General features: G+C 43.3%; 1 protein-coding gene across 3 annotated transcripts in view; it reads left to right on the top strand.

The window, feature by feature from the left end:
- The window catches only part of SCAF11 (SR-related CTD associated factor 11), a 176702-nt gene that overhangs the window by 38162 nt on the left and 114094 nt on the right, over positions 1-24446 (top strand). For all 3 annotated transcript variants that reach the window (XM_073619959.1, XM_073619957.1, XM_073619958.1), the window contains 4 exons: positions 1160-1245; positions 7616-7671; positions 9935-9966; positions 17207-17298. In XM_073619959.1, coding sequence (XP_073476060.1) covers positions 1160-1245; positions 7616-7671; positions 9935-9966; positions 17207-17298 — 266 coding nt within the window. The remainder of the gene's footprint in view (positions 1-1159; positions 1246-7615; positions 7672-9934; positions 9967-17206; positions 17299-24446) is intronic.

The raw sequence follows: 24446 nt of genomic DNA, 5'->3' as shown, positions 1-24446 counted from the left end.
TACATTGATCAGTGCATTTTTATTAGGGATCGACCGTTTTTTTTTTGGGTGTTGATACGATTCCGATGTTTCGGCCACCTCTCGGGCCGATAACTGATATTGTGTGCTGATGTTCTGTACATTTAGAAAAACTTCTCCTCCTCCGGTACCTGGGCCAATCACAAGACCCTGCATCATGTGATTTTCTGTAGCCGATCACAAGCTGACATGAATGACAGTGAACATATCAAACGATCATAAGACCTCTATGCAGGCATGGCAAGGTTACCGCGTTTCACAAATCAAGGTTAGCTTCTTTATAATCTAAGACCTCCCCTCCAGTTGTCACGGGTTGAGTGGGAAGTGCGGGGTTGGTGCATTCATAACATGTTACATAGGTGTCACATGTAACATGTTATGAAAGGTGATCCTTTTAACCACTTCAGCCCCAGAAGGTTTTATCCTCGCCCCCCAAATGACCAGGCCATTTTTTGCGATACGGCACTGTGTTGCTTTAACTGACAATTGCACAGTCTTGCGACGCTGTACCCAAATAAAATTGATGTCCTTTTTTTTTTTTTTTTTCCCCCACAAGCTTTCTTTTGGTGGCGTTTGATCACCTCTAAGAAATAACATTTCTTCATCAGTTTAGGCCAATATGTATTCTGCTAAATATTTTTGGTAAATCCCAATAAGCGTATATTGGTTTGCGCAAAAGTTATAGCGTCTACAAACTACGAGATATATTTATGGTATTTTGAGTTTGTGTGTGGTGTTTTGTGGGATTGCGACATTACGGCGGACAAATCTGTTACCAGTGACACCAATACAGTGATCAGTGTGAATTTCCAATTGACTTTGGGGGGGAGAGCAAAAAAGCGGAGCTTCCCCTTTTAGGTGGAGCTCTGCTTTTAATGTTGCATGTTGACAAGATCGACAATTTCCATTGGGTGTACTTGCTTTTTACAAGACGCTGTATAGTGTGTGTGTGCATATGCATGTTTGTGTGTATCACATATTTTCAGTTCTGCAACTTATTTATTTGCATTTAACAGAGTGAGTTGGCGTTTTTTTATATAGCCCTTCAAGTTTTGAGCACTGACAGGCCTTTTTTTTTTTTTTTTTTTTTTTTTTTTTTTTTGCCATTTACTATGACAATTCTTTGTTTCAACCCCTAAAGATCCATGTCGTGGCAAGAACACAAAAAGAAAACTGCAGCTGCAACCTGTGCCAGTGGTGCTGTACAAAAGGGAAGATATTCTTTAGGTCAGTGAACATGGAGATATTATTTTTACAGAGATAAGATGAGATCAAATTATATTCAGTCATTTATTTTAGCAATCTATTTATCAATAAATGGGTGGATGTGAAAAGTTGTTGCGGCCAATTGGAATTTCTATTTTTTTTTATATTTATTTATTTTTTTCTTAATATACTTTTACTTTCGTATAGGGTACTGAAAATTCACATGTGTTAGCACAATGGATGTTAGATTCTCTTTCTTGAAACTTTTTTGGTGTTTTTTAGACCCCTGATACCTTCCCTGCACTCCGATTATTGCTTGACTAGCTTCTTTCCCTGGCTATAGCAGCCAGGGAATGATGGCGCTGAAACCAAGGGGGGCAAAATGCTTGTCGCTTCTTTTACTGCAAAGACAATCGGTGAAAGGATGTTCTGGACCGCCTAGGAGGTGTAGAGAAGCTCAGGATGCATGGTGGTGGTGGAAGTTTTTGGGCAGCTGCAAATCCCTTCCACAGGAACGCCAATAGTCCACTGCTGAAGTGTACACACACTCCTGGGTGCCATAGTGTGTGACATGAGCTGTACATTGGTTGAAGTGAAAAGATTAAAGCGTGATACTTTTAATGTCTTTTATAGTCTAGTAGTTAGAACAGTGTTTCTCAACTCCAGTCCTCAAGGCGCACCAACAGGTCATGTTTTCAGGATTCCTCTCAGATGAAATGGCTGTGATAATTACTAAGGCAGTGATACTGATTAAATCACCTGTGCAAAATAATGGTAAGCCTGAAAACATGACCTGTTGGGGCACCTTGAGGACTGGAGTTGAGAAACACGGAGTTAGAATGTCTTTTATAGTTTAGTTATTTTATTGATATTTCCAGAGAGGAGATGTGACCAACTGGTAAACCCACGCAGGGGCGAAAGCATCTGCAGAAAACAGATTGCGAAACAAAAAACAGATTTAACAAATTTTCTGACTCCTAAGGGGCAGACTGTTCAAGGCTTGCATCAAGATTAGTCTGCAAGTAAAGCAGGTTGCCTCAAGGGACTGAAAAACTCTCTCAGGTGAAAGGAATAAAGTCAAAGTAGATGATAGAAGAGGCAAAAGAAGTTGAGGAGGAAAAAAGGTGGCAGGGAAAAGGTTGGAGTAGAAGATCCACAGATTTGAAACCCTGCCAGAAGTCTAAAGACATGACAGGCTTGCAGGGTGTAGCGAAAGTAAAGCCTAATTAAGCCATGGTTCTCGTATCTCTACAATCTTGGGTTGTGAATTATAAGGGTGCTGGACATATGTTTTATGAATTAACCTCAGTTTCATGCAATCTGACTTCTTGCAAAGCGACAGATGGCTTCTTGCAGGCCTTGGCGATCATCTGTTTGGCAGCCAAGAAAAAAAACATTTGCAGTTTTTTGTTGTGTGTAAAGACCTGGGATTGGGTAGTGAAAGAGAGCTAACTTGACATCCTTGGGGAATATGAGGTAGAACGAGGTTTGAAGAATCCAAAAATTCTAGACCAAAATGAGTTTCGGACAAGACCACCAAATATGTAGTACATTGCCACGTAACCACAACCCTGGAAGCATCTGTCAGTATGATTTGGGTTTGCCAGTGCAATCCAGGCCAGAACCCAGTACCACCAGAAGAAAAATTTTATAGAAGGATTCCAATATGGCCATGCTTAAAGAACACTTTGCCACCTTGAGTCAACTATTACTCCAATCCTCCTAGGTCAATAGGTTGGATACCCACTGGCTGAATGGACCTTGCAGTCTAAATTTTCTGATTTGTATAAAGAGGGCAATCAGCGCAAACAAATAAAAGAGCACAGGTAAATGCAAGCTGAACACTATAGGTAATCACAAAGCCTATAAACAATCTGTAAAACAATGGTTAGTGCAGTGCAATAAATTTAAGGAAAAAAATGTCCATTCCACATAAAAAGGGATAACAACGTCCAAAAGGAGATGGAAGGCAAGATCCCTTGTGAATAAAGGTGAAATAAATTCTTCCATATTATATTTGTGACAAGATCCTCCTCCACAGAAAGCCAAATGCGCTTACCAGATCAGGTGGACCTCTGTACTACAAAAGGTCATATGCACATTTATCCACTCAGGGATGTAAGTGTAATCCAGCGCAGCTGAGATGTCCCCAGTCCAGCAAGATGGAACTCAAATTCAGCAATGGATTGCACCAATGGTAACTTCCAAACCAGCGGTATAAAGGTAATGTGGTAAAATGGACGTCACCCGCTGCCATCTCTCAGTGCTCGATCTGCGGATCTTTTATATGCGTGTGTCAGTGCTAGCATTTTATGCCTTTACTGGTTTGATAAACTTACAGAGTACACTTAGAGCATGTCCATTTATTTATTTATTTTTTATATACGTTCTGTCGTTTTACCACATTACCATTATATCACTGATTTGGAAGTTATCATTGCTGCAATCTATTGCTTAATTGGAGTTCCATCTTGCTGGACTGGGGACCTCTTAGCTGCACTGGATTACAGTTACATCCCTGAGTGGATAAAACCTTTCTTCACCAGGGATCTTGCCTTCCATCTCCTTTTGGACGTTGTCCCTTTATATGTGGAATGGACATTTTTTTTCCTTAAATGTATTGCGCTGCACTAACCATTGTTTTATAAACGTCCTGATTGTGTGGACCTGTAAAATCAGCATTTGAGAAAACCACTATAATTGAGTTTAGGGTTGTCCCGATACCGATACTAGTATCGGTATCGGCACCGATACCAAGCATTTGCCCAAGTACTTGTACTCGGGCAAATGCTCCCGATGCTTCCCCGATACCTAAAAGTCAGCTGTGATCGGCGCATGGGGGAGATACAAGCTTCTCCCCCAGCGGCTTTCAGCTGCTTTAGTGACACAGCGGTGATCGTTCACCGCTGACTGTCACTGCATCCTCCTCCATGCCCCCTCCTTTCCTCTGTGCCTCTCCGCTGTCCCCCTCCATTCTTCTCTCCTTTTCTGTCCCCCTCCGCTGTCCCCTCCGTTCCTCTTTCCTCCTCTGTGCCTCTCTGCTGTCCCCCTCTGTTCCTCTTTCCTCCTCTGTGCCTCTCCGCTGTCCCCCTCTGTTCCTCTTTCCTTCCCTGTGCCTCTCCGCTGTCCCCTCCGTTCCTCTTTCCTCCTCTGTGCCTCTCCGCTGTCCCCCTCCGTTCCTCTTTCCTTCCCTGTGCCTCTCCGCTGTCCCCTCCGTTCCCCCTCCTTCTCTGTCCCCCTCCGTTCCCCCTCCTTCTCTGTCCCCCTCCGTTCCTCTTTCCTTCCCTGTGCCTCTCCACTGTCCCCCCCGTTCCCCCCTCCTTCTCTGTCCCCCTCCTCCTTCCTTCCTCCCCCCCCCCCCCCCCAAAAAAAAAAAAAAATAAAAAAAAAAACACTGTCACGTGACATAAAAAAAAAGTATCGGTATTCGGTATCGGCGAGTACTTGAAAAAAAGTATCGGTACTTGTACTCGGTCCTGAAAAAGTGGTATCGGGACAACCCTAATTGAGTTTCATGTCAAGATGGAAATTCTTGTTTAACCATTGTTTTTTGTAAATCCTGATGATGAATTCTCAACGATGTAGAAATAAAATATGAAATATTTTATATAAGGGATGATGGCAACTACACCCCAAACCGTCAAGACGGATTTACGCTAATAATCCTCTTGGTCAATAGGAGCTGTCAAGTTCAATGCCCAGTTGGTTACATAGGAAAGAAATTCTGTTGGGCCTTGCCTATTTATCGTGCGTAAATGATGGAGAGCAGTCTGGGGGACCCCAGGGTGTGTAAACAGATGTGCTTGAACACCATTTTTTGTAAATGGGAAAGTTTACAAAAGGTTAAAATCCAGTTATATAGTTGCAAATATCTGTAATAATTGGTAGCTGGAACTCCACGGTGTTCCTGTAGGGTGGCTCAGGTTGGGAAGGAGTTAAAAAATGATGTGTGTGCATGAATCCATGTAGGGTCCACCACACAAACTACCTTGGTCCTGCCCTGGAGGAAAAAGTGGGTTGTAAAAATGATTATAAATTGGAATTGCACAGAGTGGCCCCAAACCTCCTCAAGTCCCCCACCGGTGCTCCTGGTTCCTTCTGCCTGCCCCATAGCTACTTTCTATAGAGGCACTCTTACGGGCTCACTCCCTTACAGAGCCTCGCTGTCTGTGTATTTTGACCCCTGCTCCCTCATCACTGGGTTCGACAGCAGCAGGAAACAGTTGGCTCCTGCTGCCTCAGCAAAGCCTTGTGACCAGGAAGTGAGGGAAGAGAAGAGCTGCAGATGGGCAGAGCGTTGGATCGATTTAAGGGCTCGGGTAAGTAAAAGGGGTAGTGAGGGCGTATACTGATGCCTAAACATATTTTTTTTTTTTTTTTTTTTTTTTTTTTTTTTTTTGCCAGAATGCAAGTTAAGGTAAAAATGTTTAGGCTGTGCTTGCTTTGGCAGCACATATACTAAAATTGGATTTCAAAGAATACCTGTAGTGGGATATCCTGAGGTGGCAAGAGAGTTGTGAGGTTTTGAGCCGTCTGATAGTATTTCGTTATATTGGGGACTCCTAGGCCTCCCTGCAATCTATGAATGAAAAGCTTAGCACGAGCAACCCTAGGTCATTTGTAGTCCCAACTTTATCCTTTTTTCTTTCTTTTTCTCCAATTGAGAAATTGAGATGCAGCAAGTACTATCAAGCAAAATGCTATAAGATTATGATAACCCTCCTAGTGGCTTTTTTTTTTTTTTTTTACTTTTTCTCCAGTCAGGATTCCTGTTGTATTTCTGGTTTCTACACACAGCTGTCCGGATCAGGGTTTTCATAGCTTGACTTTGCACTGCCGTAACTGGACGTTGCAGGACTAGCCACTCCATAGGGACTCCAATTGTTCCCCTCTGTGTCTGTGATCACGCACTGCATACTGCTTTGCTGAAAAACAGACCTGCTGGGAGAGGTTATTCTGATCTATCCTGTGGTGTTTTCCAGTGGCAAATCCTCCCGTAGGCAGTAGTATAACCTTACAGTATAAGACTAGTGTGTCCCTCAGAGGACTCCATGAAAAGGATGTTATTGGGAGTAGAAAAAAATTTTTTTTTTTTTTCTCTTGTCATGTCCGTGTGTAGTATTTTTAATGCAGGTTGCCTGGCTGTCACACTGGTTCTTTACATCAGGGCAGTGGTGGAATGTATTAAAAGAGTAGTAAACGAGAAATCCTGGACAGCCGCACTCAAAAGTAATCTTCGATCTTTATTTAAATATGATCATAAAAATACATGCCACAGCATTACAAAGCAGGAAAGTTGACGTGTTTCACACTGTAGTCAGTGCTTAATCATAGCTATGATTTGAGTGCGGCTGTCCAGGATTTCTCGTTTACCTCTCAATTACCAGCATTGCCTGCACCTGTTACTTCCAGCATGGAGAAAATGTTTGATCCTCACAGACCTCTTTCAGAGCGGTGATATTTTTCTCTCTTTACCAAAGAGTAGTTGTCCTTTTAAGCAGATATTGATGCAGATATGTGGATTAATGCAACAGTGCAATGCCATTTTTTTCCCCCATTGGAAACAATAGTTGTTTTTATAAGTCTCTCTAGCAGGGGTACTGAATTTAAAATTTGCAGAGGTCCGGTTGGTAACATTTTCTTTCTGCAGAGGTCAGAACCAAATTTTTCTTCTATCACTCGTTTGTGTCACATCACATTTACTTTAGTGTCCACAGCTTCTCCCCCTCACTTCACAGCTTCCCCCTCTCCATCAACTCCCAATAATCTTCCTCCTACCTTAATTTGGTATTGTGAAGAGTGGGAGTAATAGCAGGGTGAACTCCTTTTTGTTTATTCCTGCTGCCGCCGCTGAACTTGCTGCAGAGAAGAGGCACGGAAGGTCTGCACTAAGAGCAGGAGCTGCCCAACTCTTGTTAAAAAGCTTAATATGCAGGGTTGGCCAGCTGCCGCTCCCCCTGTAGACCACCTGTGCCTCCCGTCCTCCCTGCTCTGAGTTCAGCGGCTGCAGGCGAATACAGTCAGGATTCCACCCTGCTATTCCTCTCGCTCGCTTCCCTGCTGTGACCTCAACAGCAGTAGCAGGCAAGTGCATAGAGAAGAGGCATCCGCCCTGCCATTCCTCCCACCCTCTACAGTGCTATGATTTTTAACAGCCCCAGCAGCGGAAGGAGAGGAGTCCACTTGGGCGTGGCCGCGGTCCAGACAGGATGGTCACTCAGTCTGTCGTTTTGTGACGCCTGCTCTGTAGGGATCGAAAAGTGTGGAGGGGGGGGGGGAAATTGTGTGTATTACATTTTTTTATCTTTTTAATACATGTTTGACATTCTTTTTCAGAATATAGTTATGGGCATCATTCACTTAACTGTATTTATTTTTTTATCTTTTATAGAATGGATGTTATGAAGAAATATGCAAATGAAATCATGACTATTTGCACAAAAGATGGTATGTTGCATTGAAAGCTACCTATTGCATTTTCCTATGTAAGTGACCAGTTGGTGTTCTAACATGGCCACCTTATCAGGCAGCTGGGGGGCAGGTGAACTTATCCTTTAACCACTTGCCAACGGCAATATGTATATACATGTTGCGGTTTTCAAGTGGTATACCAGGTTTTTCTGAAGCTCATGAGCCGTAGGAACACTTTCAAAAGCGGCTGGTGTTTCTCTGGCTTACTGTTTCCACCGGCGCACCTGAGACTGTGCGGCCAGCTGGTCACAGAGGTGATAAAAGACTAGAGAGAGTAAGATAGTAAGAATAAATGTAAGCGCCCCATCCCTCCGTGCTTGCACGCAGAAGCAAAAGCATACATATGTAAACGGAGTTCACACCACACGTGAGGTATTGCTGCAAACAGGTAACCTGCAAAGGCGTTTAAAGTGTCGCCTATGGAGATTTAGTATTGTAGTTTGTTGCCATTCCACGAACATGCGCAATGTATAAAGCGTGACATGTTTGGTATCTACTTGGCGTAACATCATCCATATTTTACAAAAAAAAAAAGGGATATATATTGTGGGTTTTTTTCTTTTCTTTCATCTTAAAGTGTCATTTTTTCCCAAAAAACTTCTGTTTGAAAAACCGCTACACAAATACTGTGTGACAAAAATAGCAACGATCACCATTTTATTCCGTAGGGTGTCTGCAAAAAATTTGGGGTTTATAAGTAATTTTCTAGCAAAAAATACTGATTTAAACTTGTAAACAAAGTGCCAGAAAAGGCTTGTTGGTCTTCAAGTGGTTAAAGGAAATTAGGCCACTATGCATTGCTTTGTAGCCAAGGCAAAGATTAAATGGCATGTCAGGTTTGGCGGGTGTCACTCCCGATGAATGCAAGTAAATGGGGTCGAGCTGGAACCGCCGTGTAATGCACGCAGTGTGTTGTGTCTGCGTTTTGAGGGTTTCATTCTGTACGCTTTCGTGGCTGCGTGCATGCACGATTGGTTTTGTCCATGCAGCTGCTACATCAGTTAACCACATTGGGGATGCATGGAGTACCTGTGCACCCCCATGCAGATAAACATGGCCCTCCACTGGTATATCATTGTGTATGTGATCGAGGTCTAACGCACCAAAATGGCCCAAAAGTTTCACCACTTGATGGCAGATAACTCATTAGACTGGAGCTACACTGAAGATTTTTAGCAGCTTTGTTCTATTATCGCCAGTGCAGTTTTACCTTGATGTATTAAACTAATGATATTGGTGTGTGTGTGTGTGTGTGTGTGTGTGTATATAGATATATATATAGATATATGTGTGTATATATATTATATATATCAGTTTGCCCAGCTTGCAGTATTTTACTGGGCAGTCATTTTTTTAACCTCTCCAAAATTTAACACCCAGCTTAAATCTCACCCATAAGGGGAAATTCTGCTGGTCTGCCTCAAACCAGTTGCAGTTGGGTTCATCCCATCCCCCCCCCCCCCCCCCCCCCCTCAACCTTCTGGGACATGTCACAGGTCCCAGAAACCTGCAAGACCATTAACAAAGCGCAGCGCAGTTCATGAATGCACAATGAGAAGCTGGCTGTAAAGCCACAAGGAGTTGCATCCGGCTTCCCAAACTAAACAAGCCAGTGCCTGGACCCAAAGACGGCCAAAGAGCTAGCTGGAGCGAGGACCGCACTGGATCCTTGTACAGGTAATTGGCCTATTAAAAGTCAGCAACTATAATATTTGTACCTTTTTGACTTAGTGGTAAAGGTAGAAGGCCTTTTATCTTAATGCATTAATGTGCAGCAGCCCTCTAAGCCCACCTAAAACTTACCTGAGCCCCATCTCGATCCAGCGATGTTGTATGTGAGACTCTGCTGTCTGGGACTTTACTCATTTGCTGAGACAGCAGTGAAGCGCCATTGGCTGCTGCTGCTTTCAGTGAGCCAATGAGGAGAGAGAGGGGCTGGTCTGCGGCTCCGTGTCTGAATAAGCACGGAGCTGCAGCTCGGCTCGGGTGCCCCCATAGCAAGCTGCTTGGTGCGCGGGCTCAACAGGAGGGTGGGGCCAGGAGTGCTAAAGAGGGACCGAGAAGAGGAGGATCTGGGCTGCTCTGTGCAAAACTACTGCACAGGTGCAGGTGAGTATAACATGTTTATTTTTAACAAAAAACAAAGACTTTATCATTTTATTTTTTTGTTTCTAGGGTGAAGAAGCACTTTTAGCTTGATTGCAGTCTATTAACTTTTTTTTTTTTTTTTTTTTTTAAGGATGCAAAGATGATGGAATAACAGAATTGCAGGTAATGTATTCACTTTGATTTGGCTGATAGACTGTTACAGCAAGCCTTTCAGTGATTTGCCTTTATATCGGGGGGGTCCCCATCAGTGGTCCACCCTCACACCAAGGGGTTCCCCATTAGCTATCCATCTTTACTCTTGTTTACAGTTGTAGTCAGTGTGGCAGAAGGGCAGGAGCTGGGAGGTATGGGCTGAGGAAGTTCTGTCGTCATGCTGTGCCAAGCAAGTCATTGGCTTTCTAGGATGCCCGGCAGTCCTAACAACCATCTGATCTGGAGAAACACAGTGCATTGGTTGTTGGATGCCCGCTGTCCTAGCAACCAACTGACAGGATGATCACAGCCCATTGGGGGAATAACCAAATTGGGAATAACCTCATTATCTTAAAGCAAATATCAGTGGGACATCTGTAACAGTTTGCCTGTCTCTGGGTCATATACAGGTGATGCTCTAAAAATTAGAATATCGTGCAAAAGTTTGGCTTCAGTACAGTCAACAGGTTTGAATAGAATCCTCTGAACCGGTCCTATATGGGTACTGGCACAACTACTCTTGGACATAAGATAGTTAGGGAATTCTGCAAATCTGACTGTCCTCGAGCAGATTCGGTTGATTTGAGAAATGAAAGCACTAAGCGGATAAGGTTTTGAACTTTTTATTTAACCTCTTTGAAACCGATTATATTTACAGGTCTGGAATGTACAGGTGATACTCCAACAATTAGAATATCGTGTAAAAGTTCATTTATTTCACTAATGCAACTTAAAATGTGAAACTAATATGAAATAGACTCATTGCATGCAAAGCAAGATAGTTCAAGCCGTGATATGTCATAATTGTGATGATTATGGCTTACAGCTCATGAAAACCACAAATCCACAATCTCAGAAAATTTGAATATTGTGAAAAGGTGCAATAGTCTAGGCTCAGTGTCCCACTCTAATCAGCTAATTAAGCCATAACACCTGCAAAGGGTTCATGAGCCTTTAAATGGTCACTCAGTCTGGTTCAGTAGGAATCACAATCATGGGAAAGACTGCTGACCTGATAGTTGTGCAGAAAACCATCATGACACCCTCCATAAGGAGGGAAAGCCTCAAAAGGTAATTGCAAAAGAAGTTGGATGTTCCCAAAGTGCTGTATCAAAGCACATTAATAGAAAGTTATGTGGAAAGGAAAAGTGTGGAAGAAAAAGGTGCACAAGCAGCAAGGATGACCGCAGCCTGGAGAGTATTGTCAGGAAAAGGCCATTCAAAAGTGTTAGGGATTTTCACAAGGAGTGGACTGAGGCTGGAGTCAGTGCATCAAGAGCAACCACGTACAGACGGATCCTAGACATGGGCTTCAAATGTCATATTCCTCTTGTCTTGCCACTCCTGAACAACAAACAACGTAAGAAGTGTCTTACCTGGGCTAAAGAAAAACAGACCTGGTCTGTTGCTCAGTGGTCAAAAGTCCTTTTTTCTGATGAGAGTAAATTTTGCATTTCATTCGGAAACCAAGGACCCAGAGTATGGAGGAAGAATGGAGAAGCACACACTGCAAGTTGCTTGAAGTCCAGTGTGAAGTTTCCACAGCCTGTTGATGTGGGGAGCCATGTCATCTGCTGGTGTTGGTCTACTGTGCTTCATTAAGTCCAGGGTCAAAGCAGCCGTCTACCAGGAGATTTTGGAGCACTTCATGCTTCCTTCCGCAGACGAGCTCTATGGGGATGCTGACTTAATTTTCCAGCAGGACTTGGCACCTGCCCACACTGCCAAAAGCACCAAAATCTGGTTCAATGACCGTGGGATTACTGTGCTTGATTGGCCAGCAAACTCGCCTGACTTGAACCCCATAGAGAATCTATGGGGCATTGCCAAGAGAAAGATGAGAGACCTGAGACCGAACAATGCAGAAGAGCTGAAGGCTGCTATTGAAGCATTCTGGTCTTCCATAACACCTCAGCAGTGCCACAGGCTGATAGCTTCCATGCCATGGCACATTGAGGCAGTAATTACTGCAAAAGGGGCCCAAACCAAGTACTGAGTACATATGCATGCTTATACTTTTCAGAGGTCCGATATTATTCTATGTACAATCCTTGTATTGATTGCATGTAATGTTCAAATTTTCTGAGATTGTGGATTTGGGGTTTTCATGAGCTGCAAGCCATAATCATCACAATTATGACAAATCACGGCTTGAACTATCTTGCTTTGCATGTAATGAGTCTATCTCCTATATTTCACCTTTTAAGTTGCATTAGTAAAATAAATGAACTTTTGCACGGTATTATAATTTTTTGAGAGTCACCTGTAAATATAATCGTTTTCAAAGAGGTTAACTAAAAAGTTCAAAACCTTATCCGCTTAGCGCTTTCATTTCTCAAATCAACCGAATCTGCTCGAGGACAGTCAGATTTGCAGAATTGCCCAACTATCTTATGTCCAACAGTAGTTGTGCCAGTACCCATATAGGACCGGTTCAGAGGATTCTTTTCAAAACTGTTGAAGATACTAAAGCCCAATGGGATATTCATCTTATCCTGGACCTTAAACCTCCTCAAATACCTTCACATTTCTACATTTTGCATGGAATCCACAAGGTCAGGTATTGCCTCTTTGAGAAAACGCTTGTTATCTGTAGACATTCAAGATGCCTTTCTGCGTATTCCCATGCATCCATTTCATCAGTACCTTTTTAAGCTTTGCAGTAGGAGACAATCTCTTCCAGTTTGTTGCACTGCCATTTGGCCTATCCTGTGCTCCCAAAGCATTCACAAAAGTCCTTGCTCCCCTTCTTGCCCTTCTCAGAGCATCCAAGTCATAGGTAATCTACAGGACCTTCTCCTGAAAGCCTTGTCTCCCTTCCAGCTTTCTGCAAATGTCCACAAGACAATTCAGATGCTTCACACTTTTTGCTGAGTCATCAACTTCCATAGCCTTCTCTTTGTCTGGAATACTTGAGTCTGATCTTAGATACATCCCATTCTGACCAGGAACAAGCATGCTCCTTCTCTCGACTTACCGACTGGTCCTGTCCAGCAAAGCACAGTCTTCCCTAACATGGTGGGTCTCAATCCCAATCTTGACAGTGGGGAAGTCTTTACTACTTTTTCACTGGAAAGTGATAATGACTGATGGAAGGAAGAGAGGAAAGATCCCTGGTATCCACAGATTCCTATGGTGGTATGAGAGACCATCTCCACCTGGGCTCCCGCCAGGCCACACCCACATTGTTTCACTCTGCCCCAGAGCTTAATCATGGGGGTGGAGTAAAACGTATTGGGCGTGGCCTGGCGAGAGCCCAGGCTGAGATTGTGTGTCTCTCATACCACCATAGGACTCCATGGATGTGCAGCACCAGGAATATTTCCTCTCTTCCTTCCAGTGACTACAGGTGCTACATCCTTTGCTGGCACTCCTGCAGTGGATGCAGCATCACCCACACTACTCGGGTATTAAGTGTGTTTGCGTTTTTGTTTTTTTGTTTTTTTTGCAGTCTCAAAAGAGTGCTGGTAGTACATCAGATTGGGAAGACATGTAACCTCTCTATGAAAACCTTCTTTTTTTTTTTTTTTTTTTTTTTTTTTTTATAGCTTTATATCTTAGAGCAGGGATATGCAGTTAGCGGACCTCCAGCTGTTGCAGAACTACAAATCCCATGAGGCATAGCAAGACTCTGACAGCCACAAGCATGACACCCAGAGGCAGAGGCATGATGGGACTTGTAGTTTTGCAACAGCCGGAGGTCCGCTAATTGCAGATCCCTGTCTCAGAGCACTCCAATTGAGTCTTGCCATCCTGACTACTTATAGGATCCTGGGGTTGAGTCGTTACCCTAGTCTTCTGTATTTAATTTGCATTTAGTAATTGTATAACTGTCATGCCCAGAAGTCATGTATCGTATATCCTTTCATCGAAATTAAAGTGTTACTAAGGTCTCAGGCTTTTTTTTGTTTAACCACTTCAGCCCCATGGAAGATTTGGCTGCTCAATGACCAGGCCATTTTTTGTGATAAGGCACTTGGTTGCTTTAACTAGCAATTGCACGGTTGTGCTAAGCTGTAACCAAACAAAATTGAAGCCCTTTTTTCCCACAAATAGAGCTTTCTTTTGGTGGTATTTGTTCATCTCTGCGGTTTTTTATCTTTTGCGCTATTAACAAAAAAGAGCGACAATTTTGAAAACACTATTTTGTAATTTTTACTAGAATATCCCCATTTTTTTTTTTTTTTTTTAAAAAAAAGCTATTTTTTTCCTCCGTTTAGGCCGATCTATATTCTACATCAGGGATATGCAATTAGCGGACCTCCAGCTGTTGCAGAACTACGAGTCCCATGAGGCATAGCAAGACTCTGACAGCCACAAGCATGACACCCAGAGGCATGATGGAACTTGTAGTTTTGCAACAGCTGGTGGTCTGCTAATTGCATATCCCTGTTCTACATATTTTTGGTAATAAAAATTGCAATAAGAGTATATTTGGTTGGTTTTCGCAAAAGTTATAGCGTCTACAAATTAGGGGGTAGATTTATGGCATTTTTATAATATTTTTTTTTTTTTATCAGGACTGCGACATTTATGGCGGACACATTGGACACTTTTGACACATTTTTGGGACGATCGACAATTGTACAGCGATCAGTGCTATAAAAATGCACTGATTACTGTGTAAATGTCACTGGCAGGGAAGGAGTTAACACTAGGGGGGCGATCAAGGGGTTAACTGTGTTCCCTAGCGTGTGTTCTAACTGTGGGGGAGGGGACTGACTATAGGTGATGACAGATCATGGTTCCTAGCTATTAGGAACTCGCAATCTGCCTCTCCTCACAGAACAGGGATTTGTGTTTTTACATACACGTCCCTGTTCTGCCTCTTGTGGCCGGCGGTCATCGGCACCCCCGCAGTGCAGCGGGTGCACGCCTGCTATCCCGCTTAAAGAAGCTGACGTACAGCTACGACGGCTCGCGGGATCATGCCGACCTGCCGCTGTATGACGGCGGCTGGTCGGCAAGCCGTTAAAAGTAACAAACATGTTATACTTGCCTGCTCTGTGCAGTGTTTTTGCGCAGAGCAGCCCTCATCCTCTTCTCGGGTCTCTTTGGTGCTCCTGGCCCCTCCCTCCTGAGTGCCCCCATAACACAGATTGCTATGGGGGCACCCTGACCGCTGCTCTGTTTGTCCATTCAGACACGGAGCCGCATACTGGCCCCAACCCCTCTCTTCTCATTGGCTTACTGACTTTGACAGCACCCGGAGCCAATCTTGCCCCTGCTGTGTCTCAGCCAATCAGGCAGTCAAGCCTCTTGTGCAACATCGCAGTGTGCAGGGCTGCTGCAACAGCTTCAATCTTAGGTATTTCATAATAAGCTACTATGCGATGCATACTAGCTCATTTTGCCTTGGTCTTACAGGGTTTGGTGTGGTTTTTGGGTTTGCAACCACTTTAACCACTTGCCGACCAGCTGCCGCAGTTGTACTGTCGCAGAATGGCAGGGCTGGGCAAAGCGGCGTTATGTTACATTGCTTCGCCCTGTGGCCACAAGGGGCGCGCACTTGGCCCCGGAGCCGATGCGAGTGCCCAGCGGTCATGATCACCGCCGGGCTCCCGCGATCACGACTGACATACGGAGAACCGGGAACTGTGTGTGTAAACAGTTTCCGGTTCTCTTGGGGGAGAAAAGATAGATTGTCTGTTCATACAGAGTATGAACAGCAATCTGTCATCAGCCCTACAGTCCCCTCCCCCCTTCAGTTAGAACACACACTAGGGAACCCCACCCCTTGATTGCCCCCTAGAGTTAACCCCTTCCCTGCCAGTGACCTTTTTACAGTAATCAATGCATTTTTATAGCACTGATCGCTGTATAAATGCCAATGGTCCCAAAAATGTGTCAAAATTGTCCAACGTACGTGTCCGCCATAATGTCGCAGATCGCTGCCATTACTAGTAAAAAAAAAATTAATAAAAATGCCATAAAACTATCCCCTTTTTTTTAGTAGACGCAAAAACTTTTGCGCAAACCAATCAATATACGCTTATTGCGAGAGTATGTGTGTGTATATATGTGTGTATGTGTATATATATAAATATGTGTGTGTGTGTGTGTGTGTGTATATATATATATATATATATATATATATATATATATATATATATATATATATACACACGAGGCATGAATTTTATTATTTTTTCCTAAAATATATAGAATACATATCGGCCTAAACTGAGGGAAAAAAATGTTTTTTAATATATATTTTTGGGGGATATTTATTATAGCAAAAAATATTGCATTTTCTTTCAAAATTGTCGTGCTTTTTTTGTTTATAGTGCAAAAAATAATAACCGCAGAGGTGATCAAATACCACCAAAAGAAAGCTCTATTTGTGGGAAAAAAAAGGATGTCAATTTTGTTTGGGTGCAACGTCGCACGACCGCGCAATTGTCAGTTAAAGCGGGAACAGTGCCGAATCGCAAAAAGTGCTCTGGTCAGGAAGGAGGAAAAATCTTCTGGGGCTGAAGCGGTTAAAGGGTATTAACTAATGCTCAGATGAAATCTGCGAAAGTATCAGACTTTCTACCTGTGTCACTGTTATTTCTGCTTCATATTGACAAATTTATATTTGCTGTATGTCAGGGTGGCCGTGCATTTGTATTTAAGCAGTTTGCTAGTTTTATAATATTTGGTTGGTGTTGCAAATACAGTGACACTTGTAAAAAAAAAAAAAGTATATTTTTAATATTGTGCGTTTGCATTGCACGGTATTTGTATAATTTGAACACCTACACCAGAGATGAGCTTCTGCATGTGAAATTTATACTGGTATTACATAATATAATTGAGGGTGAGAGTGCTAAGTAATTTTGTAAACCTAAAATCACCCTTTATTGGAAACTTGTCAACTGTTTTACTTTTAAAAAGTTCTAATGAAGAGCAGACCCGACAAAGGTACCTGCTATGACCTTTGACTTTGGTCTGGGGCATCACCGTATAGATAGACCCGTACACATTTCAGCTGTTCAGTGACAATGTTCTTATTGGCTGTTGAAGCACGCTCCTTGCATAGTGAAATAGTGGGTGGATGAACCTTGGCACTGGGGAGGTCGAACTCTAAATAATGGAGAAACCAGGGTCAGTGGGTGTAAAGTAGAGACTTTAAGCCAACAAAAAGGTGATAGCAACCTTGTGGTCAACTCTGAAATTGGTCTGAGGCTTTTTATGAATCATTAACACAGAATTTCTTTTATTTCAGTTGGGGAATCAGAGCTATGATAACCTTTGCTTGGCTGGTGATTTTATGGTTGCATCCATTTCTGACCCTGCTGAGATAAATCACATTAATAGGTAAGCTTATTGTACAAGGTTTTAGTATGCAACACCCATAGTAAATACATCTGCATCTTTCCATTGGCTTTCAATGACAACATTTTATTGGGAGAAGTGAACTGGTGAATGTTTAAAAATTATTATATACATATAACAGTGATATTGCACGGCACTGTACTGCACTCAGTGGGGGGGGGGGGGTAAAGGGGAAGTGAAATAATGCTGCTGGGTATGATTTGTTTAATTTCCATGGAAACGAGCAAAGCATGCTTTGCAGCATTACTTCACTTGTGTCCCTGCTCTGTACAGGCTCACACGCAGGACTGTGAAGAGCAATCACGTGACCTGCACTGTGTGTGCTGGATAAGGCCCCTTTCAGACGGAGTGGGATTTGTCAATTGGATCTCCTTGCTCAGCGGGGATCTCTCCACTGATCCCCGCTGAGCAGGCGGGTGTGAATTCACGGACACAGCCTGCTGTTTTCTATGGGGCGGTCGGATGGAAATTTGACTACCTGTCTGTTTACATCCGACTGTCCTCCGATCCTCCAAGCGGATGGCAAACTGATTCCCATCCATCTGTTTTTTAGCGGACCGGATCGGATGCCAGCGGACACATGTCTCCGCTGACATTCGCTGCTCCATAGAGAACAATGGGTGGTCCGATCAGTCTGCTGGTGTTAAAGGGGCCTAACACATAACTGGCAAATTTGTTTACAAATATACATATGGTTTTATAAACGGCATATATGTATGTACTCAATGTGTAAATCATAAATGAACGTCACAACGACCTTTAAATGGGTAGTAAAGAATAAATGATAAATTTAATGATTTTTACAAACAAGGATGTCTTTATTAAAGTGATACTAATGTTTTTTTTTTGTTTATAATTAACATGTTATACTTACATGTTCTGTGCAGTAGTTTTGCAGAGCAGCCAAGATACTCTCAGGTCCCTCAATGGTGCTCCTGGCCCCTCTCTCCTGCCGAGTGCCACCACAGCAAGCAGCTTGCTATGGGGGCACCCAAGCTGAGCCACAGCTCGGTCCGGCCCCTCTCTCTCCTCTTTGGCTCACTGACTTTGACAGCAGCGGGAGCCAATTGTGTCCCGTTTCTGTCTCGGCCAATAAGGGAGAGTCACAGACAGCCAAGACTCTAATGCAACATCGATGGATCAAAATGGGGCTCATGGGGAGCTAAGGGGCGCTGCTGCACACTTTTTTTTTATTTTAACGCATAGAATGTATTAGGATAAAAACCTGACTTTAGAACCACTTTAAAACCATAAGAGTACAGCTGTTAAATGGCAACCAGGCTGGCATGATCATAAAACCGCAGAAGTACACCATGGTACAAGTGAAAGGACTGTTAAATGGGACCATCTTTTGGAGCAGTCCTGTGCAAAATTATAAAGTATTATAAAGAAGTAAATGATTAATCCCCCCCAAACAAAAAAAAGTGGGGGGGGGGGGGCAAATAAATGGTGAGTAGTGGGAATGGGAAAAGGTAGAGGACTAGGAACAGGCATTCCTACTTAGCTGTCCAAGGCTGCAAAACATTTTCAAACTTAGGGCAATTCCTCTTTTTGTACGCCAATTATACAATGGCAAAACGGCATTAATCGAACACTCCCAGGATGGCAGGGTTAAAAGTTCTGATTTACACAGAATTTCTTTCTTCATAGTACAGGAGATAATATATCAACAACTTGGTGTGATGAGATCTGAGCATAGTCCTGTATACCCAATAATGCCAACTCAGACACTGGAAGGCTCAGTTGTAGATGAGCATTGAGATCAAAATCTATGTCCACAATGGAAACGATTTAGGACAGGCCCAAAACATATTGATGTACCAGGGGCTACTAAATAGCAGCGACAGAGTGGTGACTAAGGATTTAGGGTTAGAATGTCAGCCCGCCATTGTTCCCACAAAAGATCAAACGAGCAACATACAAGGGGGAGAGGGGCTTCTGAAGGACCTCCTGAGACAAAAGATCCTCAGTAGGATCAACTTGGCTTATAAGTGTACACAGAAATTTGTTCAAGCAGCATGAATCAGTTGGAAGTAAAAAAAATGCAAAGAAAAACAATGTACCAGCTGCCCTAGAATCTTCTAAATTTTTTTTTTTTTTTTTTTTTTTTTTACCAAATAGTGTTCACAGCTGTGGATTTCACATTTCAGTGGAGGATTCCCCCTCCTATGTTCCTATCTTAGGAAAGTGGCTAGTGTGAGAGGGAAATTGTTTATCTAGGACGGAATCCAATGGTACACTAGAGTCCCCTTTAATCAAGACCACTCCCCCAATTTCCAGAAATAAGTAATGAAACAAGGTCCAAAAGAACAGTAGTTGGCCTATATTTGGAGCGTAATAAGAAATTAAAGTGATCAGAGCGTCCTCCAATGTGCATTGAAGCAAAATGAATTATTCCCCTGGGTCAATTATATTTTCTAAAATAAATTGATATCTGTTTGCAAAGACAAACGGTCAGCTCCCTTTTCAGGACAGTTTGCCAAATAAAATTGGATAAATTGCTTATGTAAGAACCTTGGGATGGAAGGCTTAATGTACACGTAACGTTTTTACAACCTCTCCTGAACTATTTAATTTAAGATGGTAACCCGCGTTTAAAACGTCAGTTTGCGTTTTAGAAGCGTTTGAAAAAATGTATTTTTTTTTTTTTAAATGGGCAAAAATGAAAAACGCTTGTAAACAAACGCGGCAAAACGCAAGTTACCGCGTTTAGAAGCATTTGGCGCTTGAAATGCCTCTGAACTCATATTTTTTTTTTTTTTGCTTTCCAAAAAAGGCCTCTGAACTCAACTGCCTAAAAACGACATTAAATGTACATGTACATATAAGATAACATTGGATGAGTTCAGGGGCAGCTGAAAAATAGGCATTTTTAAAAACGGCTTACCTGTAAAATCCTTTTCTTGAGATTACATCATGGGACACAGAGCTCTATTCATTACATCATGGATTAGATGGCCACCTTCAGATGTTGGACACTGGTAACCCTAATTGTTCCTCCCCTATATAACCCCCCCCTTTATGGGGAATACCTCAGTTTTATAGCAAAGCAATAAGTATCCCGATGCATATATATTCATAAATCCCGAAGAGGGGCGAGGAGCTCTGTGTCCCGTGATGTAATCTCAAGAAAAGGATTTTACAGGTAAGTTGTTTTTAAAAATGTCATACATCACGGGACACAGAGCTCTATTCATTACATCATGGGATGTCCCAGAGCAATGCCCAAATTGAGGGGAGGGAGACACAGATCAGAAAAAAGACCGCCGTTGGACGTGAGGACCTACACTGCTGCCTGCAGTACACTGCGCCCGAAAGCGGTATCCTCATGTCCTCTTACATCCACCAAATCTAGTAAATATATGGACCGAAGACCAAGTTGCAGCCTTGCTGATCTGAGCCATGGAGGCCCGGTGATGCACTGCCCACAAAGCACTTACTACTCTAGTTGAGTGCGCCTTAACATGAAAAGGAGGAATCATCTTTTCCAAACCATAGGCCTGAACAATAACATGTCAAATCCATCTAGCTATAGTGGACTTCAACGCTCCCTGGCCCTTTCTGGGACCGTCTGGCAGTACAAACAAAGTCAGTCTTCCGCATCTGAGCAGTCGCATCCAGCTAGATTTTGACTGCTCTAACAGCATCTAGAGAGTGTAACAATATTTCCACTGCGGATCTGGAAAAAAGGATTGTAGGACCACATCTTGGTTTAGGTGGAACCCTGATACCACCTTTGGTAAGAAAGCCGGTTGAGGACGCAACACCACCCTGTCTTTGTGAATAATTAAGTATGGCTCTTTACATAAAAAGCCGCTAACTCCAATACCCTCCTGGCAGAGGATATGGCAACAAGAAAAAAAACTTCTTGGTCAAAAGACACAAAGAAGCATGGCATAATGGTTCAAAGGGCTGTTTTTGCAAAACAGACAGAACCAAATTCAAATCCCATGGGCGCACGGGCAGCCTGACTGGTGGATTTCAACGCTGTGCCCCCTAAATAAAGGCTCGGACTAGGGAATGAGAGGCAAGCGGTTTCTGAAAAAATACCGACAAAGCCGAGATCTGACACTTGATAGTGCTCAAGGCCATCTTCATTTCTACTCCTAATTGAAGAAAAGCCAGAATTCTATCAATAGCATATCTTCTAGGATGCCATCCTTTGGACTCACACCAGGAGATATGCTTTCCAGATTCTATAATAGATGAGCCTGGAGGCCTGCTTCCTGGCATTAATCAGAGTGGTTAGGACTGGACCTGAGAGCCCACGTTTTTTCAGGACATGGGTCTCAGCAGCCAAACCGTCAAATTCAGACTTTGTAAGGAAGGATGGAATATTGGCCCTTGCGAGAGCAGGTCTGGTTGCAGTGGGAGCACCTATGGCCTTCCGACTGCCATCCTCAGGATCTCTGCATACCAGGACCTCCTGGGCCATGCCGGGGCTATTAGGATTTACTGGCTTCCCTTCTGTCTTGACCCTGCGAAGTAACTGAGCAAGAAGCGGAACTGGAGGGAATGCATAGATCAGAGAAAACTGATCCCACTGAACTATCAAGGCATCTGAACCTTGTGCTAGCGGGTCCTTTTTGTTCTTGATACAAAGATGTCCAGTTTGTTTTTGAACCTGGAGGCTAGTAGGTCTACATCCGGGGTACCCCATCTCTGGCATATTGCCTGAAATATGGCGGGGTGTAGCGACCGTTCTCCTGGGTCCAGCTGCTTTCGGCATAAAAAAATCTGCTTTCCAATTTTCCACCCCTGGAATAAAGACTGCAGATAGACAAGGAACATGTTTCTCTGGCCAAGTGAGAATGCGATTCACCTCCCTCTGGGCACTCAAACCCTGCGTGCGCCCTTGTGTGATTGATATAGGCCACTGCTGTGGCATTGTCGGACTGAACTCAGACAGGACAGCCTTTGTAGCCCGGTGCTTCTCAACTCCAGTCTTCAAGGCGCCCCAACAGGTCATGTTTTCAGGCTTACCATTATTTTGCACAGGTGATTTGATCAGTTTCACTGCCTTGGTAATTACCACAGTGGTTTATCTGAAGGAAATCCTGAAAACATGACCTGTTGGGGCGCCTTGAGGACTGGAGTTGAGAAGCACTGTTGTCTGTCCAGGTTTTCAGTTCTAGATGGACTGCCCGAAGTTCCAGAATGTTTATGGCTAAAGACCCTTCGGTTCTGGACCATTTTCCTTGGATCAAAGCTTCTTCCAGAACTACTCCCCAGCCTTAGAGGCTGGCATCTGTAGTTATGACTTTCCAAAAAATTGGAACAAAGGACTTTCCCTTCTGTAGATTCTTGTCTAGTAACCACCAATTGAGGCTCTGGCGCACTGATGGTAACACAGGCGCATTGGAAGATTCAAGGCTTGAACTCGTTTGCTCCAGGCAGACAGAATGCTGTTCTGCAAAGGCCTTGAGTGGAACTGGGCGTAAGGAACAGCCTCGAATGAGGCTATCATCTTCCCCAATAATCTCATACAGAGACGAATGGAAAGATATTTTTCCTGGCCTAAACTAGTCGGACCAAATCCTTTATGGCTTTGGCTGTGGGCAAGAATACCCTGCTTTGGAATGTCTATAACCATGCCCAAATATTCCAGCCTTAGGGGCTGTAATAGTGATTTTTCCAGGTTGAGGCCTAGGTACTCCAAGTATCTTGCTGTGCTGAGCACATTGTGCTTCAAGCGTGCCACGAACTGTTCTACCAGTAGTAGATCGTCTAGATAAGCTGTTACTGCTATGCCCCGAATCCCTTAGTTTTGCCAGGGGCGGAGCTAGAACCTTTGTAAATGCTCGAGGCGCCGTAACTAGACCAAAAGGGAGGGCCACAAACTGGAAGTGGAGCTGCTCTACCGCAGCTTAACAACTGTGATTCTTGTGCTCTTTTGGTGTTATCCATCCTAAATCACTGTTTTAGACCTCTGCATGACTGACTTGTAGTGAATGTCATCTATTAGAACATATAGAGAATGTCCTTTGCTTGCACTGCAGCATTAGTGTAATGCTAGAACCATTAACACTACATCTTTTTACATGTGCTTTGCTTATGAGCACTGGGGATATGTCTTGTACCACAGTGTGGTTCCCTCTTCATAGCTTCCTTGCACATGGGTAGAAACTGTTTCTCCAACGTTTTAAGGAATTTTATGGAATGTCTTGTCTTAGCTTCACTTAGTGTGGAGTGTTGCAACAAATTTATATTTGCAACCCTAAGTCCATTGTGCAGGTCATGAGTTGTACTTATGCATTTTTGGGTGGTGTCTATCCTGTATCAAAATGATATACCTCTTCCATGGCTTTGTATAGACGATATGATTATATTGCTGCATTTATGTAGTGTCTCCTTGTGCTACAAGAAATGTTGGTACAGGGGTATAACCATATTTTGTGCAGGCAGCACAGTGGCTGGATGGTTGGCGCTTCTGCCTGGTGGTGCTGGGATCATCGATTCAGCTCCAACCATGACATCGGAGTCCTGCATGTTTTCCAACTATGCAAGTGGTGCTAAAAGCCACGGCTGGCAAAGGCGGAACATAAGGGCAGCAACTTGGTTGTGTGCCTTCTCTGCCGCTTCGCATAATACTCTGACTAACACAGCCAGCAGCAGCACATCCTCATCTTCAGCAATGATTGCAATAAGTGAAGTGGTAGTGGTTGCGAATAAATATGTGCAATTAGGTGTGTATGTGCTCCAATTAGCAGAAAGAGGTGTGCGTTTGGAGGCTTGTTCTGGATTTTTTGGCATCCCATAATCCGAAAGTACGATAGTCATGGCATTTTCGGCCAACCCCCTACTGCTTTAGTCTTTTTAGGTGGCAGTGGGTGCACAGTAGCTTGGAATATAAGCATTGCTTGGGATATCAGCACTGTCTCCATATAACAAAGCTGTTGTATAGAACATGTTCTTACACAGTGGAGATTAACGTGGTTCCTGAAAGGGATAATATGCCTCAAGGCACGGGGCTTTGTCACATTCATATACAAGAATGTAGGTGGGGGAAAGTCACTAGACGTGTGCCCTTGTAGCAGATCCTTATATTTATATTCTAGGATGATGGTTTTTTTATATCTCCATTATAGTTCTGACCTAGTCATTCCATGTAGTGTCTGTTGGGGCTAGTC

The sequence above is a fragment of the Aquarana catesbeiana genome, linkage group LG03 (assembly GCF_042186555.1).
Source record: "Aquarana catesbeiana isolate 2022-GZ linkage group LG03, ASM4218655v1, whole genome shotgun sequence".
Classification (NCBI taxonomy): Eukaryota; Metazoa; Chordata; class Amphibia; order Anura; family Ranidae; genus Aquarana; species Aquarana catesbeiana.
Note: the sequence above shows the minus strand (reverse complement) of the source record. Positions and strands in the feature narration are given on the sequence as shown.